The sequence below is a fragment of the Giraffa tippelskirchi genome, chromosome 10, assembly GCF_054371585.1.
Source record: "Giraffa tippelskirchi isolate mGirTip1 chromosome 10, T2T-mGirTip1v1.2.pri, whole genome shotgun sequence".
In the NCBI taxonomy this organism is placed as follows: Eukaryota; Metazoa; Chordata; class Mammalia; order Artiodactyla; family Giraffidae; genus Giraffa; species Giraffa tippelskirchi.
In genome coordinates this window covers 12,014,361-12,030,187 of record NC_137284.1, presented here as the reverse complement: position 1 = coordinate 12,030,187, position 15,827 = coordinate 12,014,361, and the positions used below count along the sequence as shown (strand labels likewise).

The following is a 15,827-nucleotide window of genomic DNA, read 5'->3' as shown; positions in this document are numbered from 1 at the left end:
CTTCTTACTATGTACCAGGTCTCCAGAAATGAGGCTTGCCCCCCTCTGCTCCCTTCTTCCTCAGGAGACCCTGTGTGTGTGTGTGTCTCCCTCTGAGACTTTTGGGGTTTTAGCCAGGCTTGGTGGCCTCGAAGTAGAGGCAGCTGGGCTCTCCTCACCTATACTACCAGCCTGGCTTCCTGGAGACCGAAACCACAAGTAGAGCACAGAGGCGTGAGAGACACTCGCAGGCTGGGCTTGGCCGCATGCGTGCAGAGGGTGCCGTCTCCTGCAGAGAAAGAGTTACAGACAGGAGCAGCCAGGGGCAGAGCAGCTGCGAGGGGCCCTCAGCGGCCTGTCCACCTCCTGGCCCTGGGATGGTGCTTCCCACCGGCGGGCACGCATAGCGGTCGGAGATGGCGGCAGATATGGCGCTCTTCTTCGTGGTTGCTGGATTGCTGACGGCAGCGCTCTCAGGTAGCCCCCTCCTCACCTCCTGCCGCTCCTGTGGGAGTGCCTGGGACCTGCCCTCCAGGCCCCCTTTCTGGCTGTTTTCTCATGCTCACATTTCTGGAGCCTTCTAGCTAAGACTACAGTCTGGTACGAGGATGGTCCCCAGCTGTGCCAACAGCATTTGGGGCCCAGGGAGGGCACAGACACCCCTGTGAGGAGCTGGGGCTGTGCCTGGACAGTGCTAAGAGGACCCCTGAGGGTCAAATGATGTGGGCGGCAAGCAAGTTTCTTATCAACGGGCTCCCAGTGTCTGAGGAAAGAGACACCTCCCATCCATAGGCTAAGGATTTCTTGCCAACTTTCAGGAAGGAACCATTTGCCTTCCAGAGAAGCAGGCTCACTGATGATTGTGTTTTCAACCCCAAAGCTGAGGCTCTGGGTTCACCAGGCTTGCACCGCGCATGGTAGAGTCATCCTATAACAGAATTCAGGGAAGCTAAGCAGAGTAGGGGACAGCTGGCCACTGATGACTCCAAGGGGGTAGTTTAGGGCAGTGGTCCCCAGCCTTTTGGGTGCCAGGGACCAGTTTTGTGGAAGACATGTTCTTTTTTCCACCAACCAAGGTGGGGGTGGGATGGTTTCAGAATGATTCAAACACATTCTATTTACTGTGCACTTTATTTCTATTATTATTACATCGACTCCACCTTGGATCATCAGGCATTAGATCCCGGAGGTTGGGGACCCCTGGTTTAGGGCACAAATGAACAGAAAGCCTCTTGAGAGCCAGTTCCTTGCTGATCCTGAGGCCCTCATGGGGACCAAGGCACCGGCTGGAGTGACCTGGGCCAGGCATGAGATGGCGGAAAGGTTTGGGCGCTGGGCTGTGCTCATCAGATGCTTGTTGGCCCCCCGCGGAGGGTGGGGTTCAAGGTGGCAGAGGTCCTGCTGCTCTGGACCCTCACATCTGGAGGGTAAGGAGATGGGGATGGAAACAGAATTCTGGGCCCAGAAGTCTGGGTCCATTTGGCAGTAGAGATGCTAAGTGCTGTTTGATGTGAGGGAGACCCTGGAAGGCGCTGTCCGGAAGCCTGGAGCATCTGGGCAGCTATGGAGGGCTCTTCTCTCCACCTCCATCTGTCTAGAGGCACGTGCTCCCAGTCTCCTGACTTCACACTGCTTCAGGAAAAACCGATTAGCTCTAGGAGTGGGTATGGGTATGACTTTGTCACTGTATGAGTGGCTGGAAGAGAGGCCTTGCCTGTTCTCACTCTATCAGGAGCTTCCGGAGCTCGGCCACTGTCTGTCCCCGAGCTGGGCCCCCCACTCTGCATCTCCATCCTCTGTTTCTCATGAGCTGCTGGCTTCAGCTCTGGGTCTGAAGGCTTGCAGGCCCTGGGATCTGGCTTCGCATGGTGTCTGAGCAGAGGTGGGAACCCGGGTTGGGCAGAGCCGAGGAAGGTGGAGCGGAGGGGCACCTGGGGCCTGTTCCCTATGCTTCACCTTGGCTCTGCCCGGCCCACTCTACTCTCAGGAGAGTTACCTCATGTTTTCAAAACTGTATTTATACTCAACTGACTCACTTGTTACTAATATAAGTTCAGTTTTGAAAGGAAACTTTATATCACAATTTACACATGGAAAACTGACATCATTTGCCACAAAGAAAAGGTAAAGATAAGCATAAAAATATATGGCAGTGAAAACCAGTTCTTATGACTTGTTAGCAAACAGATAAAAGAATGTAACGGCCATTGAGCCCAAAGCCAGCCCTCTTTGTTAAAGGAGAGATGAGGAGGTGATAAAGACATCCTGCCTCCAAACTGTGATTTTTGTCTTGACTGTTCAGGGAGACTGAAAGCCCTGTGCTCATAGTACTCAGTCTTCGTGACCCCATGGGCTGTAGCCCTCCAGGCGCCTCTGTCCGGGGGATTTCCCAGGCAAGAATACTGGAGTGGGTTGCCATTTCCTACTCCAGGAGAAAGCCCTTTAGGGGGGAATAGTTTCCTTGCTCTGTGATTAAATGGCATTAAATACCGCTCCCTTCAACCCTCCTAAGGGTGCCCAGAGGTATAGATCCTAGTTCTTGGAAATATGACCTGGCAATAGGGGCACTGTGGCAGAAGGGAACTTGAGAAAAGCAAAGAAAGAAAAACAGCGGAGAAGAGGGAGGAAGGAAGGGGAGCTGGGAGGATGAGGTCCATGAGGAAGTTCCAGGGCTTTGCCCGCATGGCTGCATGTGGCCTGGGCGGCTTACCAGGCGTGTGGCACATGGAGTCTGGCTCTCTCGTGTCGTGGTGGACCTGGTCATAGCTCTTTGGCATTGGGTTGGCCTCCCCTGTCCTTCTCCCCTTTGCAGTCGCAGCTCCAGGCTCCATCCTGGGCCTTGCACAGCAGTTTTTCTGGCCAGGCTGGCCTGGATTCTGGGCTGGTCTCTCAGCAGGTCTTGGTCTGTCCTGATGAGTGACCAGGGCAGGGACCAGGGTCTAGAGACACATGCTTCCCAATTCTCCCCTGGTGCTCCCTAGAGGCCTGGGCCGGGGACCTGTTCGTCCGCCTACCCTCCAGTTCTGCCTCAGTTTCCTGATCAGCCAGGGGGGGATGGAGAGGTGGAGAGAAGGAGCCAGAAACCCCTGACTGGGGAGTTTTAGAGGGGTGAGTAGGGGAGTCAGGAGACCATCGGATCCCTGCCACCCTGCCTCTCAGTCACCTTGTAGTGGGGCTTCTTAACTTTGGACCTCAGTTTGTATGGAACGGGGAGCTTTGGACAGACAGTCCTTAAGGGCTCTGTCAGATCTGACACTACAAGAGATGCAGGAACAAAGAACCCAGCCGTTCCTGCCGGGGGCTGAGCTGAAGCCAGTGACTAGAATTCCATCCGGACTGTGGTTGGCGAGGTCCTCAAGGGCTGCTGCTGTGCATTTGAAAAGGCTATATGTGGTCACTTTAAAAAATAGTTTCTTTTTCACATATGATAATATACATGTTTCAAAGCTATTCATGTCAATGTATGGCAAAAACTACTACTAATATTGTAAAGTAATTTACTAATATTGTAAAGTAATTAGCCCCCAACTAAAATAAATAAATTTATTAAAAAAAAAAGTTTCTTAAATTAACAAATTAAAAAAAAATCTATTATTTCCTTGCCTTGTAAATAAACAGACCTCATTTTCTTTATAAGTCCGGTAGTTTTTAAACAACAGCTCTCAAGGACTCTTTGATTAATATTTCAGCAAGTCAGGTTGAACAGAGTAAGCCTCCTTAAATAATAAATACCACATACAAATGTAGCTGATTTAATTTTCTTAGATCTGTGATGTCTAATTTAGCTGCCACTACAATGTGCCATTTGGAATGTGATCGTCCTAAGGGAGATGTGTTAGGAATGTAAGATGCACAGCAGAGTTTAGAGATGTGTTAAGAGAAAGAATGTAAAATATCTCATTAATAACTTTTATATTAATTACACATTGAAATGAAAATATTTTAGATATGTTAGGTAAAAGAACTACTGTTACAATTAAGCTCACCTATTCTTTTTTAAAAATGTGGCTGATAGAAAATTTAAAATGACGTATGGAGCTCATATTACATTTATATTGGAGATCACTGCCTTAGATATTCTACATTGCATTTATGCGTGTGTGCATGTAAGTCACTTCAATTATGTCCAACTCTTGCAACCCCATGGACTGTAGCCTGCTAGGCTCCTCCACCCTTGAGATTCTCCAGGCAAGAAAACTGGAATGGGTTGCCATGCTTTCTTTTAGACACTGCATTTATAAATTTAATGTACTTGTTTGTCTTATAAATGCCTCAAACACCTCTAAGAAACACAGCATTACCAAGGATTTAAAAGAATTCTTATAGATCTAAAAAACTAACTTATAAACAAAGTGAATATTAAATTCTCTTAAGTAGTTTGATCATGTTTATAGACATGTTTATAGTCAAATTCTCTTAATTTTTTAGCTTAAAATTTCAACTAGAGTCAATTACTCAGTCACAAACATGAGAAACTCTAATGGCCAAAAATTCTTAAACACTAAAATACAGGATTTTATACATCAACATCCAGAACTTGACCCAACTTAAACTTGACAAAAAGGTACAAACACTATGGGTTTTTGTGTTTTTCATCACCTGTGTATTTTAAATTCTAATCTTCCTGGGCTTAAAAGCCACTTACCAAGGAGAAAAAAGTTGTACCACTGCAGGTAACTTGACTTATCCCAAGCAGGCTGGAGTTTCCGTATCAGTGGACTGAGACGAGGACAGCTTTTTTTGTTGTTTTGCCAAAATATGAGATAGCATTCTCTTGGGCTGCTGATGGATGATAGCTCATGCCCTCTGATTGGACTGGTCTCTCCACCTACAATCCGAGTTTCACAAACCTAATCCTCTCTATCTCCCCCTAACCCAGGAGATTTTACCACTTGATTGGATTAAATTAAACAAATGGTTACTATTATTATTATTATTTTTTAATCTCCCACATTCTTCCTGTCTGGCAAGACTCATCAATCTATGAATAATATATGACAGCCACCTCCATATTTCTCCTAGCTTAGTCTGGTTCTCTGGTCATACACTTGGAGGAGACAGCTAACATGGCTATCACCAGGGTGGGAATGTGAGACAAGGTGGCTCCTAGGGCACTGGGGCTGGCATAGTCAGCCAAACATAGATGATTCCAGAGGGATCCAGAATGAGTGAGAAACACTACCCACAGCATCCCTCATTCAGTTCACATATATTGCAGCCTGCTCTGAGTCAGCCTCATTTCTTACAGAAACGCTCGAGAATTAAATTGGGACCCCAGGTGTCAGATTCTGAGGCTGAAGCATCAGCTGTCCCCCTGGGACAAGGAAGCAGGTGGTCCATTTGAGGCTTTGGGACAGGGGCCTGGAGGAAAAGACCCCCCCTGCCCCGCACACACACCCTGGCTTGCAGCCTTCACCATCCCCCTGTATGGACCACAACTAAATCCCATGCTTTAATCTCAGCCCTGCACTGAGCAGACCCTGGTGGGGCTGGAATGCCTGAGTCCCTCGCCTTCCCCAGTCTCAGAGTCCTCCAACCCCTCCATCCCACCCTCATCGCTGGCCCCCCCACACCTGGTCAGGGCGAGGTGCGTCAGAAGAGCAGCATTTTCTGGGGTCCACATTCCTGCCCCTTCTAGGTGTCATTCTAAAGCTGCCATTCTACCTGACCATTTGCTTAATATTCTTAATAGATGCTTTAAAGTATAAAGGCATTTACTTAAAAAAAAAAACAAAAACCCTATATATTGCTGCCTTAAAGGCATTGTCAATCACCTGAATGGTAATAATGGTGAAAATAAACATCATGGAAAAATGTTATTCATTTCTGATCAGACATGTGGTATTTAATACCATGTCAGTGACCACTTAAATGTGAACTTATAAATGTTACACAGCCAAGACAAAGATCTCATATATGTAAGTACAGGATTTAGTGGTTAACATAATGTTGTTTGTACAGTAAGCTCATTTACCCACATGAAGACCCCATCGTGTAGGTGAGGAAACTGAGGTTTAGCCAGGCTCAGCCCTGTCCGAAGTCTGTGGCGAAGACCTGCCAGAGCTTGAGCTGAGGCCTCCTGACAGGCAGCTCTGAGCTCTCTCAGCGCGAAAAGGCAGCCTGATCTGTCTCTCGGCTGGCTGCCCTCCAAGGATGAGGCATCTCCCCCAGATATTGTACTCTCCCAGGCTTGCAGCCTCAATACTGGGTCCAAGGACGGCCCCAAGGGGCCTCAGGGATGGGTCCTGGGGCCCTCAAAAGACTTTTAAGGGAAAAATGGGAGCAAATGGGCTGCCTCCCTCCACAAGGCTCGGCCTTCATGGACTTGCTGTGCATGTACCCTGCCCACCAGGCCAGGAATGATCTAAGTGAAGCTAAAGAGACACCATGTCAAAGAGATACCATAAGCCAAAGGAGAGCTTGCATGGCAGAGGGCTCCATTTATCTACATTTATTTAGCATCTGTCGGGAAGATCTCCTGGAGAAGGAAATGGCAACCCACTCCAGCACTCTTGCCTAAAAAATTCCATGGACAGAGGAGCCTGGTGGGCTACAGTCCATGGGGTCACAAAGAGTTGGACATGACTGAGTGACTTCACACTCATTTACTGTGTGCCAGGCCCTGAGCTGGCACTGAGATATGAAGGCTTGACGTTGAACATATTAAATGTTGAAGTGAAAGTGGCTCAGTCGTGTCCGACTCTTTGCGACCCCATGGCCTACAAAGTCCATGGAATTCTCTAGGCCAGAATACTGGAGTGGGTAGCCTTTCCCTTCTCCAGGGGATCTTCCCAACCCAGTGATCGAACCCGGGTCTCCAGCATTGCAGGCGGATTCTTTACCAGCTGAGCCACAGGGGACAGTGGTAAAACATACAAGGGTCAGCCCGGGGTAGATGTGACAATAGTTGCAATCCGATGACAGTCATAACCACCATCCATTTCAGGGGACTTACATTCTCCAAGCACCAGCCATGCTTTTTCTGTCCTCCCTTGACACTGGGGTGCTTGCCCTCATTTCATATTAATAGGTGGGGAAAAAGAGGCTCAGAAAGTTCTGTGCTTTGCCCCAGTCTGTGGCTGATGCTGAGCTTAACTCCATGGGTTTAGATCCATGATGCTGAGTCTGAAACAGGGGTTTTAGATCTCCAAAACCCACGTTCTCCATCACTGGGTTGCACTGTTTCCAGAAGCTGGAAATCAGAACAGGGAGAGCTTGAACTTGCCAGAGAGGGGCTGGACACAGGGACAAGAAGGCTTTGCATACCAAAATATGATGGCAAAAGGCATCTTAGGCCCAAAGACACTTTATTATTTTTTTTTCCAAAGACACTTTAAAAAAAATTTATTTATTTTCTTTGACATTTTAAAAAAATGAATGCCTGCAAAAGTTGGTGAGATCCTTGTGTTGCGTGGATATCGACTTCCTGGTTTTGGTGAGTTATTCTAGCTATAGAGCAGGTCACCATCCGGGGAAGCTGGATTTCTCTGTGCTATTCTGTGCGTGGGATTTCTCTGTGCTATTCTGGCAACTTCTTGTGAGTCTATAATTTCAAAATAAAAAGTTAAAGGAAAAAAAAGGCATTTCAGGCAAAAGGACCATTTGAGCAGAATCTGGAGAGCAAGGCCTAAGGCCTGTGGGGTGGGTAGGGCCCCACAGGAGCTGGGTGCCAGGCTCTCTATCTGCTGACTCACCCAGATTGCTGTGTCCTGAGGATGCAGTGAGCATGCCAGGCACAGAGACTGGCACAGAGATGGCCCACACTGACCCTACATTTACCTGCGCCAGGCCAACTGGGCAGTGCTTTGTAAATTCATACACCTGTCTTGCCCTCCTCACAGCCCTGTGAAGTCTGATTATGAGCGCCACTTTACTGATCAAAGGGGCTCAGGAAGGTGAAGTGACTTTTCCTGGATGGCACAGGGAATAGTCGGTTGAAAGATAAACTGAGTCATATTAAAATCTTTTAATGCAGTAAAAATGTAAAAGAGCAAAAAGCAGTTAGAATAGGCAGCATGCACTCTGACAGAAAGGACAGGTATATAAGGGGATTTTTATTTTATTTTTGAACTTTAAACTTTAAATTTTGTATTGTGGTATAGCTGATTAACAATGATGTGGTAGTTTCAGGCAAATAGTGAAGCGACTCAGCCATGCAAATACATGTATCCTTTCTCCCCAAAATCCATCTGCCATCTAGGCTGTCACATAACACTGAGCAGAGTTTACAATGTTGTGTTAGTTTTAGGTGTACAGCAAACTGATTCAGTTATGCATACATATATGTGTTTTTCAGATTATTTTCCCTTATAGGTTATTACAAAATACTTAGTTTCCTGTGCTATATAGTAGGTCTTTGTTGGTTATCACAAAATTGCTTTCTTTTTAGGAATGGCAGTGTCTAGCAGGCAGATGACTTAACAAGCCCTGGTCAGGTGAAACAATAAAGTCTCGATTTGGTGATATGGGGCTTAGCATAAGCAACCCGTTTGGGACCCCTTGTTTTTAACAAGGCTCGCAGCTAACTATTAGGTGCCAGATCTTTTTTTTTTTTTAATTCTATTTATTCATTTATTTTTGGCTGCATTGATGTCTTTCTTGCTTTATGTGGGGCTTCTCTTGCAGTTGCGGTGAGTGGAGGCAACTCTTGGATGCAGGCTTCTCATTTTGGTGCCTTCTCTTATTGCGGAGCACAGGCTCTAGGCTCTCAGGCTTCAGTAGTTGTAGCACGCAGTCGCTGTAGTTGGGGTGCACGAGCTCAGTTGCTCTGAGACATGTGGACTCTTCTTGGACCAGGGATTGAGCTGGTGTCCCCTGCATTGGCAGGTGGACTCTTATCCACTGTGCTGCCTGGGAAGTCTGGTGCCAAATCTTTAACTTGACTTTATGACTCCAGATCCATAATGTTTCCCTGCCCTGGAAGATGGGCAGTGTTTGGGAACCCATCCACCTCAATTTTTCTAGGAAAGGTCTCCCATTCTCTGGACAGTTTTCACCTCATCTGGGCTGTCATGGAACAAGGGTGAAGAAACTCTAGAAGGGGCTCGTGTGTCAGAAGCCACTTCCTGGCTGGCCGAGCTGTCACCCAGCCTCGGTTTCCCCAGCTGTAAAGTGGGATCAGTGGCAACCTCCGGAGCCAGGGTTGGGATGTGGCTGCATAAGATGTTGGCTGTGAAGTACCTGGCGAAACTCAGGGCTCCTTGGGGCCCCAAAGAGCCCCACGGCCAGGGAGTGGAGCTGAGCCTCAGGGCGGGAGCTCACGGGGATAGGGGAGGGAAGCCTATGTTTCCGCCCACCATTTTGTAGACTCCTGCGGCCAAACTGCCTCTAAAAATGGCAGCTGAGGCAGCCCCCAAGAGGCCAGCTCGGGCAAGGAGGCTGGGCTGATGGGCTGGGGAGGAGGCTGTGGGGGCCTTGGGGGATGCTGGATTAGGGTAGTGTACTGGAAAAGAGACCCCCTTCTTTTCCCCTGCAAGGGGGATGCCCCGGATCTCCACTGTGTATCAGGGGTGGCAGAACACATTAGAAGTTGCAGCCTCTAAGTTTCCAGGTCACCCCGACCACTCCACTCTGACCCTGAACTGGGCTGGGCTCTCCAGGCAGGGCCAGCCCAGCCCAGGGAGTCTGTGCCGAGGGTTAGGGGCCTGGGCTGTGGGGTCCCGAGTGAGGGGCTCCTCAGAGCTGACAGCTTCTCAAGGTGTCCTGAGGATCCTATCTGAGTGCCCCACTTTCAATTTGAAAGTCACCTACTGAGCCCTGAGCCAGGAAGAACACAGAGGTGAAGTTGCTGTTTCCTCAGCTGTGTGCAAAGCCATGCACGGCTCTGCCATCTTTCAGGAGCACAGAGTGATGCTCGGAAAACTGGAGCCACGCAGACAGTTGCTGACAGAACTGGGACGAGAGTGGCTTTCTGGTCTCTGACCAACCCATCCCCACCAGCTTCCTCTTCCGAAATAGGGCTTTAGGAAAGATTTTCTCTATACTTTGGTATAAGTTTTTGCTAGTTGTGTTCATCTCTTCCAAGAGGGGTGTCTGGGAGCAGAGCTGGGGTAGGGGAGTCGGGGCAGAGGACTGAAGAACTGGAAAAGGAATCATTTGCTTACTGTGGGATTCAATACAATTTAATCTTGAATCTGACTGTCATCTGGTTAGGAAATACTGCATAGCTGGTGGAAGGACCAGCTGGGTAGAGGTGGTGGGGACAGTGGGAGGCTGTGTTCTGAAGCACTCTCTGCTCGGCAGCTTCAAATCAGGGGCCATTGGAGGCGACAGAACCCGATCCCCTCTGGCTGACCCCAACTTGCCCAACTCACGCATTTTCACCGTGGAGACTCTGAAGCCCAGAAGGGGACAGGGACTCACCCAAGGTCATAACAATGCTAGTCTCTATTCTACCATCTCTCCTTGTCACTCTCGCCCAGTTCCAGCTGAGAATTCAGACACGATGTAAGCATTAGTCATCCTTATTGTAAAAATGTTATAACAGCCACATTAAAAGAGATCTCACCCAGCACCCTCACACAACACGGCCTTTCGTTCTCGAAGAGGGACTGTGTGAGGCTCTGGGGTGTGGTGGGCGTTTAGTCTCATCAGTATGGAGGTGGGTGCGCTGAGGGACACCGTGTTGGTTCTGATGAATATTTATCAGAATGGCTGTGAGAATGTGAATTCTGGGGTCTCAGAGGCTGGCATTTGCTCTCAAGCTCCACCACCTCCTCTGTGACCTTGGGCAAGTTTCTGAACCTCTCTGAGGGAAAATGAGTATGACTGGAATTTCAGCATCCCAATTCTTGCTCTCTGAAGTGAAGTATTAGCATATCTTATTTAATGTCTCAGCAGGGGCCTGAGCAGCCCCTGTAACCAAGTACAGTAACATTTCTGCACCAAAATTATGATTTTTCACACCGTACAGAATAAATAAAGACCATGAAACAAGCTGTCATCATTTCAGGTCTGGAAGGCCACTCACAGAGTTATGAAAAACCTAGTGGTATCTAAGAGCTTCAGAATTGCTGTAAAGGATTGTGCAAGCACGTTTCCAAATAGTTAAGGAGAGTCAGGCCCCATGACAATCATTTTCTCTTTCAATCTCCCAGCATCTCCAGGAGGTGGCTGTTAATGTCACCACTTTCGTGGACAGAGGTTGAGGAGGATACTAGAGGTTAAGGAAGAGTGGCTATGTGTATACGTAAAACGGATTCACTTTTCTGTATGCCTGAAACTAACACCACATTTTAAGTCGATACTGTATGCCAATAAAATTTCTTTTTAAGAAAAAGAAAAGAAATCCAGATCCTAGCACTAAGAGGAAGAGATGAGATTCTACTCCAAAGCCTGTGCGTGTGTGCTGAGTCGCTTCAGTTGTGTTCGACTCTTTGCGATCCCATGGACAGCAGCCCGCCAGGCTCCTCTGTCCGTGGAATTCTCCAGGCAAGAATACTGGAGTGGACTGCTGTGTCCTCCTTCAGGGGATCTTCCCAACCCAGGGATCGAGCCCGCGTTTCTTATGTCTACCTGCATTGGCAGGTGGGTTCTTTACCACCAGCGCCACCTGGGAAGCCCACCTGCTTCCAAGTCTGCCCTGCTGACCCTGGCCCTGCAGAGGTGGCTTCTTGACTTCTCTGCTCCCCAGGACTCTGGAGTTTAGAAACAGAGTCGCCAGCCAGCGGAGTGGATTGGGAGGGTGGGATGCAGCTGGGAAAATGTTGGGAGGTCAGTTGGCTGAGCCAGACACTTATACCAAAGCAGTGGGTGTTGGTTGCTAGAGCCTGGGATGCCCAAGTTAAACCTCTTCAAAACTTCCCAAGGGTCCAGCATACTTTGGCACTGACTAGACATTCAGCTGGCTCTCTGCTTACCCCAATTTAGAGGCCTCTTTATTTTATCTTTTAAATTAATTTGTTTATTTCTGGCATTGCTGAGTCTTCATTGCTGAGCACAGGCTTTCTCTAGTTGTGGTAAGCAAGAGATACTCTCTAGTTGTGGTGCGTGGGCTTCTTATTGCAGTGGTTTGTCTTGTTGCAGAGCACGAGCTCAAGGATGTGTGAGCTTCAGTAGTTGCAGCTCAAGGGCTCTAGAGCGCCAGCTCAGTAGTTGTGGCTCACGGGTTTAGCTGCCCAGTGGCATGTGGAATCTTCCTGGACCTAGGGTTGTACGCATGTCCCCTGCATTGGCAGGAGGATTCTTAACCACTGGACCACTCAGGGAAGTCCTGAAGGCCTCTTTTGACACCATGAGGAGAGACACTGGCCAGAGATCTTACCCATCATTGGGGTTCAGGGGCTGAGAAAGCAACAATGTCTTCTCAGCATTTAAGTCAGGGCTCAAGCACTTTTGCGAGGAAGGATGGGGGAAGCCCCGTGGTGCCAGACTACTGGTGGGGAGAAAGGGTGACCTGGAGAGTGAAAGTTCATGCCCCACGTGCTCTTGCCTCCAAGCCTGCTCACCCTCTGGAAAGATACATGTTACATCCCCCAGGTTGTTCGGCAAAGACTTGGATATTTCCTGCTCTCTATCACATTCTCATCCTTGAGAACTCCTACTCATCCTCTAAGACCCCTCTCAACTCTCCCTGTCAAAGTTATGCCCTCTCATCTCTATTCTTTGCAGAGCACTTTGTTCTGATGCCCGGACTAGCAATTCTACTTGCTCATAATCAACTATGAGTACACCTGTGCCCCCCACCATGGTGAAGGGCCTGGTACCGAGCCTGGCTGAAAGGGAGGGAGGGAGAGAGGGAGAAGAGAAGAAGGCACGAAATGAGGGAAGGGCACCTGCCTAACTAAGGTTTGGGATAAGCAAGAACGTGAAAGGAGTTTGAGCCACCTCGGAAGCTCCCTAGACAGGACTTTTGAAGGGGAGTGTGGGGTGATGCTACGGCCCCACAGCCCAGAAGTGGGCTTGAATTTAGAAAGACCAGAAGCTGAATTCCGGCTCTACCTCTTAGTGACTGTGATCTTGAACAAGTCAGTTTGAGTCCTCATCTGGAAAACTGAGACTTCAGTGGGTCCAACAGAAAGTAATTAGAGAGCATGTGCTGTATGTAAAAGCAGGTAAACATGCATGCTACCACCACCCAGGGAACCCACATTCATTTCCTGGACTTGAACTCATAGGTCTGATTGGCCACGTGGCCATTGACCACTGCCGGCTTCAGCTGCTAAATGGCGCAAGATGGCCTTGGAGATTCAGGCTGAACATTCCCTCGTGTCTTCTCAGCTTCCCCTCTGAACCTGGATTTGGGTCTGGATTTGTTTAGAGAGTGGAGGTGGGTGATGGTGGGAGGGGTGGGCCCCTTGGGGCTGATGGGCACATGCTGAGCCAGAGTTGGTCCCCATTCTGTTCCCAGCCTGAGGTACCTCCCACTGAGAAGGACTGTGTTGCCTTCCTAGGAAGGATGCCAGTGACTTCCAACAGCTTCTAGATACTGAAATTAAGGGTTCCCTTCTCTTAAGGGGTCTTTAGGCCATCTCAGGAAGGTGTCAGCATCACCCCCTGAGAGTTGGGGGGATTTTCACCCCTTGCCCACACACAAGCTTCATTCACCCAGAAACTGCTGCTCCAGCAGCTCTCAGCAACTTCGACCCAGAGTCACTCCTGCAAGCCGGTGGGTGGGGACGGGCCCCCTGGAAAATCCTGCATGACCCAGCAGAGTTTCAGCTTCCACTGAAACCCAACCCTGCCCTTTGCACAGAGGGCTGCGCTCTGGGGGATTTTATTCTTGCATTTCACATACCTGAGTTTCTAGCTAAACATGGCAGGCCCTGTCCTGCCTCTGGGCCTTTGCACGTGCTGTGCCCCCCTACCCAGAATGCCCCTCTCCTCCTCTGACTTGCGGATGCTGCCTGGCACAGTGGAAAGGGTGACTCTGGAGAACATACTTGGATTTCTATTCTGGCTCTGTCACCACCAAGCTCTGCAACCTTGGGTTAGTAATAGCTCCTCTGAGCCTCTTAGTCAGTAAAATGGGTCTCATAATAGCACCTCCTCACAGGGTTTACATGTGGGTTCTGTGTGACAACATATATAAAGCTCTTGTTTTAGTAAATATGCCCCAGTGAAATGTCCCTTGACCATCAAGGCCTGGCCCAAAGGTCACCTCTCCTGCAGTAACTTCCTGAGCAGGCAGTCTAGGAAACCCTCTGTCTGGGTCCCAATCCTGCTTTGCCTCTTATGAGCCCTGGTTCTGGAAAGTTCCTCCACCCCTCTTGGACCCTAAATTTCCCCATTTGTAAAGTGGGAATAATAGTACTTTTCTGTAAGCATCGTGATGAAAACAAAAGAATTTTAAAAATATCCGTGTAAGCACGAAAGACTCATTGGCAGGGGCACTGATACTATTCAAGCAATTTTCAAAGCTTTTTTCGCATATGTTGTCATTTTAAAAAGTGTTGCTTTCATTTTCATCATTACATTATATATAATGTAAATATTACAGAATTTAGCAACTTCAGGAATACAAACAAAAAAACCTACTTGTAATAAAAGCTGTTGTTATTACCCTGTTATAGAATCTTCTAGAAATGGCAACCTATTCCAGTATTCTTGCTTGGAGAATCCCATAGACAGAGGAGCCTGGCGAGCTACAGTCCATAGGGTCGCAAGAGTCGAATATGACTTAGTGACTAAACCACCACCACCAGACATTTTGTTAGAGAGAAATATTGCAAACACACAGAAGTGCACTGAGAGTGTTTCCACAACCCCTAGGCATTCCTACCACCCAGACTGAAGAAATGCTGACATTTTTGCCATATTTTCTCAGATCTATTTAATAAGGAAGAAAACCACACAGATGCAGTTGAAATATTTTCTAATCTCTCCCTCCCCAGAACACTCATGCTCCAAAGTGTGGTGTGTCCCTTCTCTTGCATGTTTTATACTTTGATTACACAAAAATGTATCAATACCCAATAGATAGTACATCCACCATATTTTCTATACATGGTATCATATTGGACATATTGTTCTACAACTTATTTCTCTTGCTCAAAATACATTTTGAAGATCTATCCAAGTGGGTAGATATAGGTCTAGTTCACTCTTTTAATGAAATGATTCGTTCTATAAATATAGCACAGTTTCTTTAATGATTTCTTGCTGGTGAGCTGTTAGATTACTTCTAATTTTCTCTGATTACAAGCAGTGCTGTGGTAAAAATCCCTGTGCATGTCTGCGTGTGAACATGTCAGCGAATATTTTTCTAAGCTATAAATAGAAAGGTATCGTTTTGGAGTTAAGACATCAGCATTTTCAATTCTATGCGGTCTCATTGGCCATTTTTTCTACGCATTATAGTTATAAGAATGTGATCATTCTGTGTATTTTTTGTTTAATTTTTAAAAAAGATTTCTTTATTTAATTAATTTATTTTTTGACTGTGATGGGTCTTTGTTGCTGCACTCAGGCTTTCTTTAGTTGCGGTAAGGAGGGGCTACTCTTCATTGTGGTGCACAGGCTTCTCATTGCGGTGGTTTCTCTTGTTTTGAAGCAAGACTTGGTGCACAGGCCTCAGTAGTTGTGGCTCACAGGTTCAGTTGCTCTGTGACATGTGGGATCTTCCCAGACCAGGGATCGACCCAATGTCCCTTGCATTGCAAGGCAGATTCTTAACCACTGGACTGCCAGGGAAGCCCTCACTCTTTGTATTTTATTTATACTCTGCTTTTACCACTTATTGCACACATGCACACACACATCTATCACATACGTGCATTGTGCTTGTTGATTCTGCAGGGTCTTCTTGTCTACTTACTGGGGCCAAGATATTGGAGTTTTGTGTGATCTTCTTTCAGTCCTGTGAGGTTTTTATTACCTGTGAGGTGAGGGAGGCAAGCTGGGCATATGAA

General features: G+C 47.7%; 1 protein-coding gene across 12 annotated transcripts in view; it reads left to right on the top strand.

Annotated features, from left to right (window-relative positions):
* Positions 1 to 270: 270 nt before the first annotated feature.
* CD6 (CD6 molecule) overlaps positions 271 to 15,827 on the top strand; it is a 44,299-nt gene continuing 28,742 nt past the window's right edge. For all 12 annotated transcript variants that reach the window (XM_081536307.1, XM_081536302.1, XM_081536301.1 and 9 more), the window contains exon 1: positions 271 to 456. In XM_081536307.1, the coding sequence (XP_081392433.1) occupies positions 396 to 456 (61 nt within the window). In that variant the 5' untranslated portion in view covers positions 271 to 395. The remainder of the gene's footprint in view (positions 457 to 15,827) is intronic.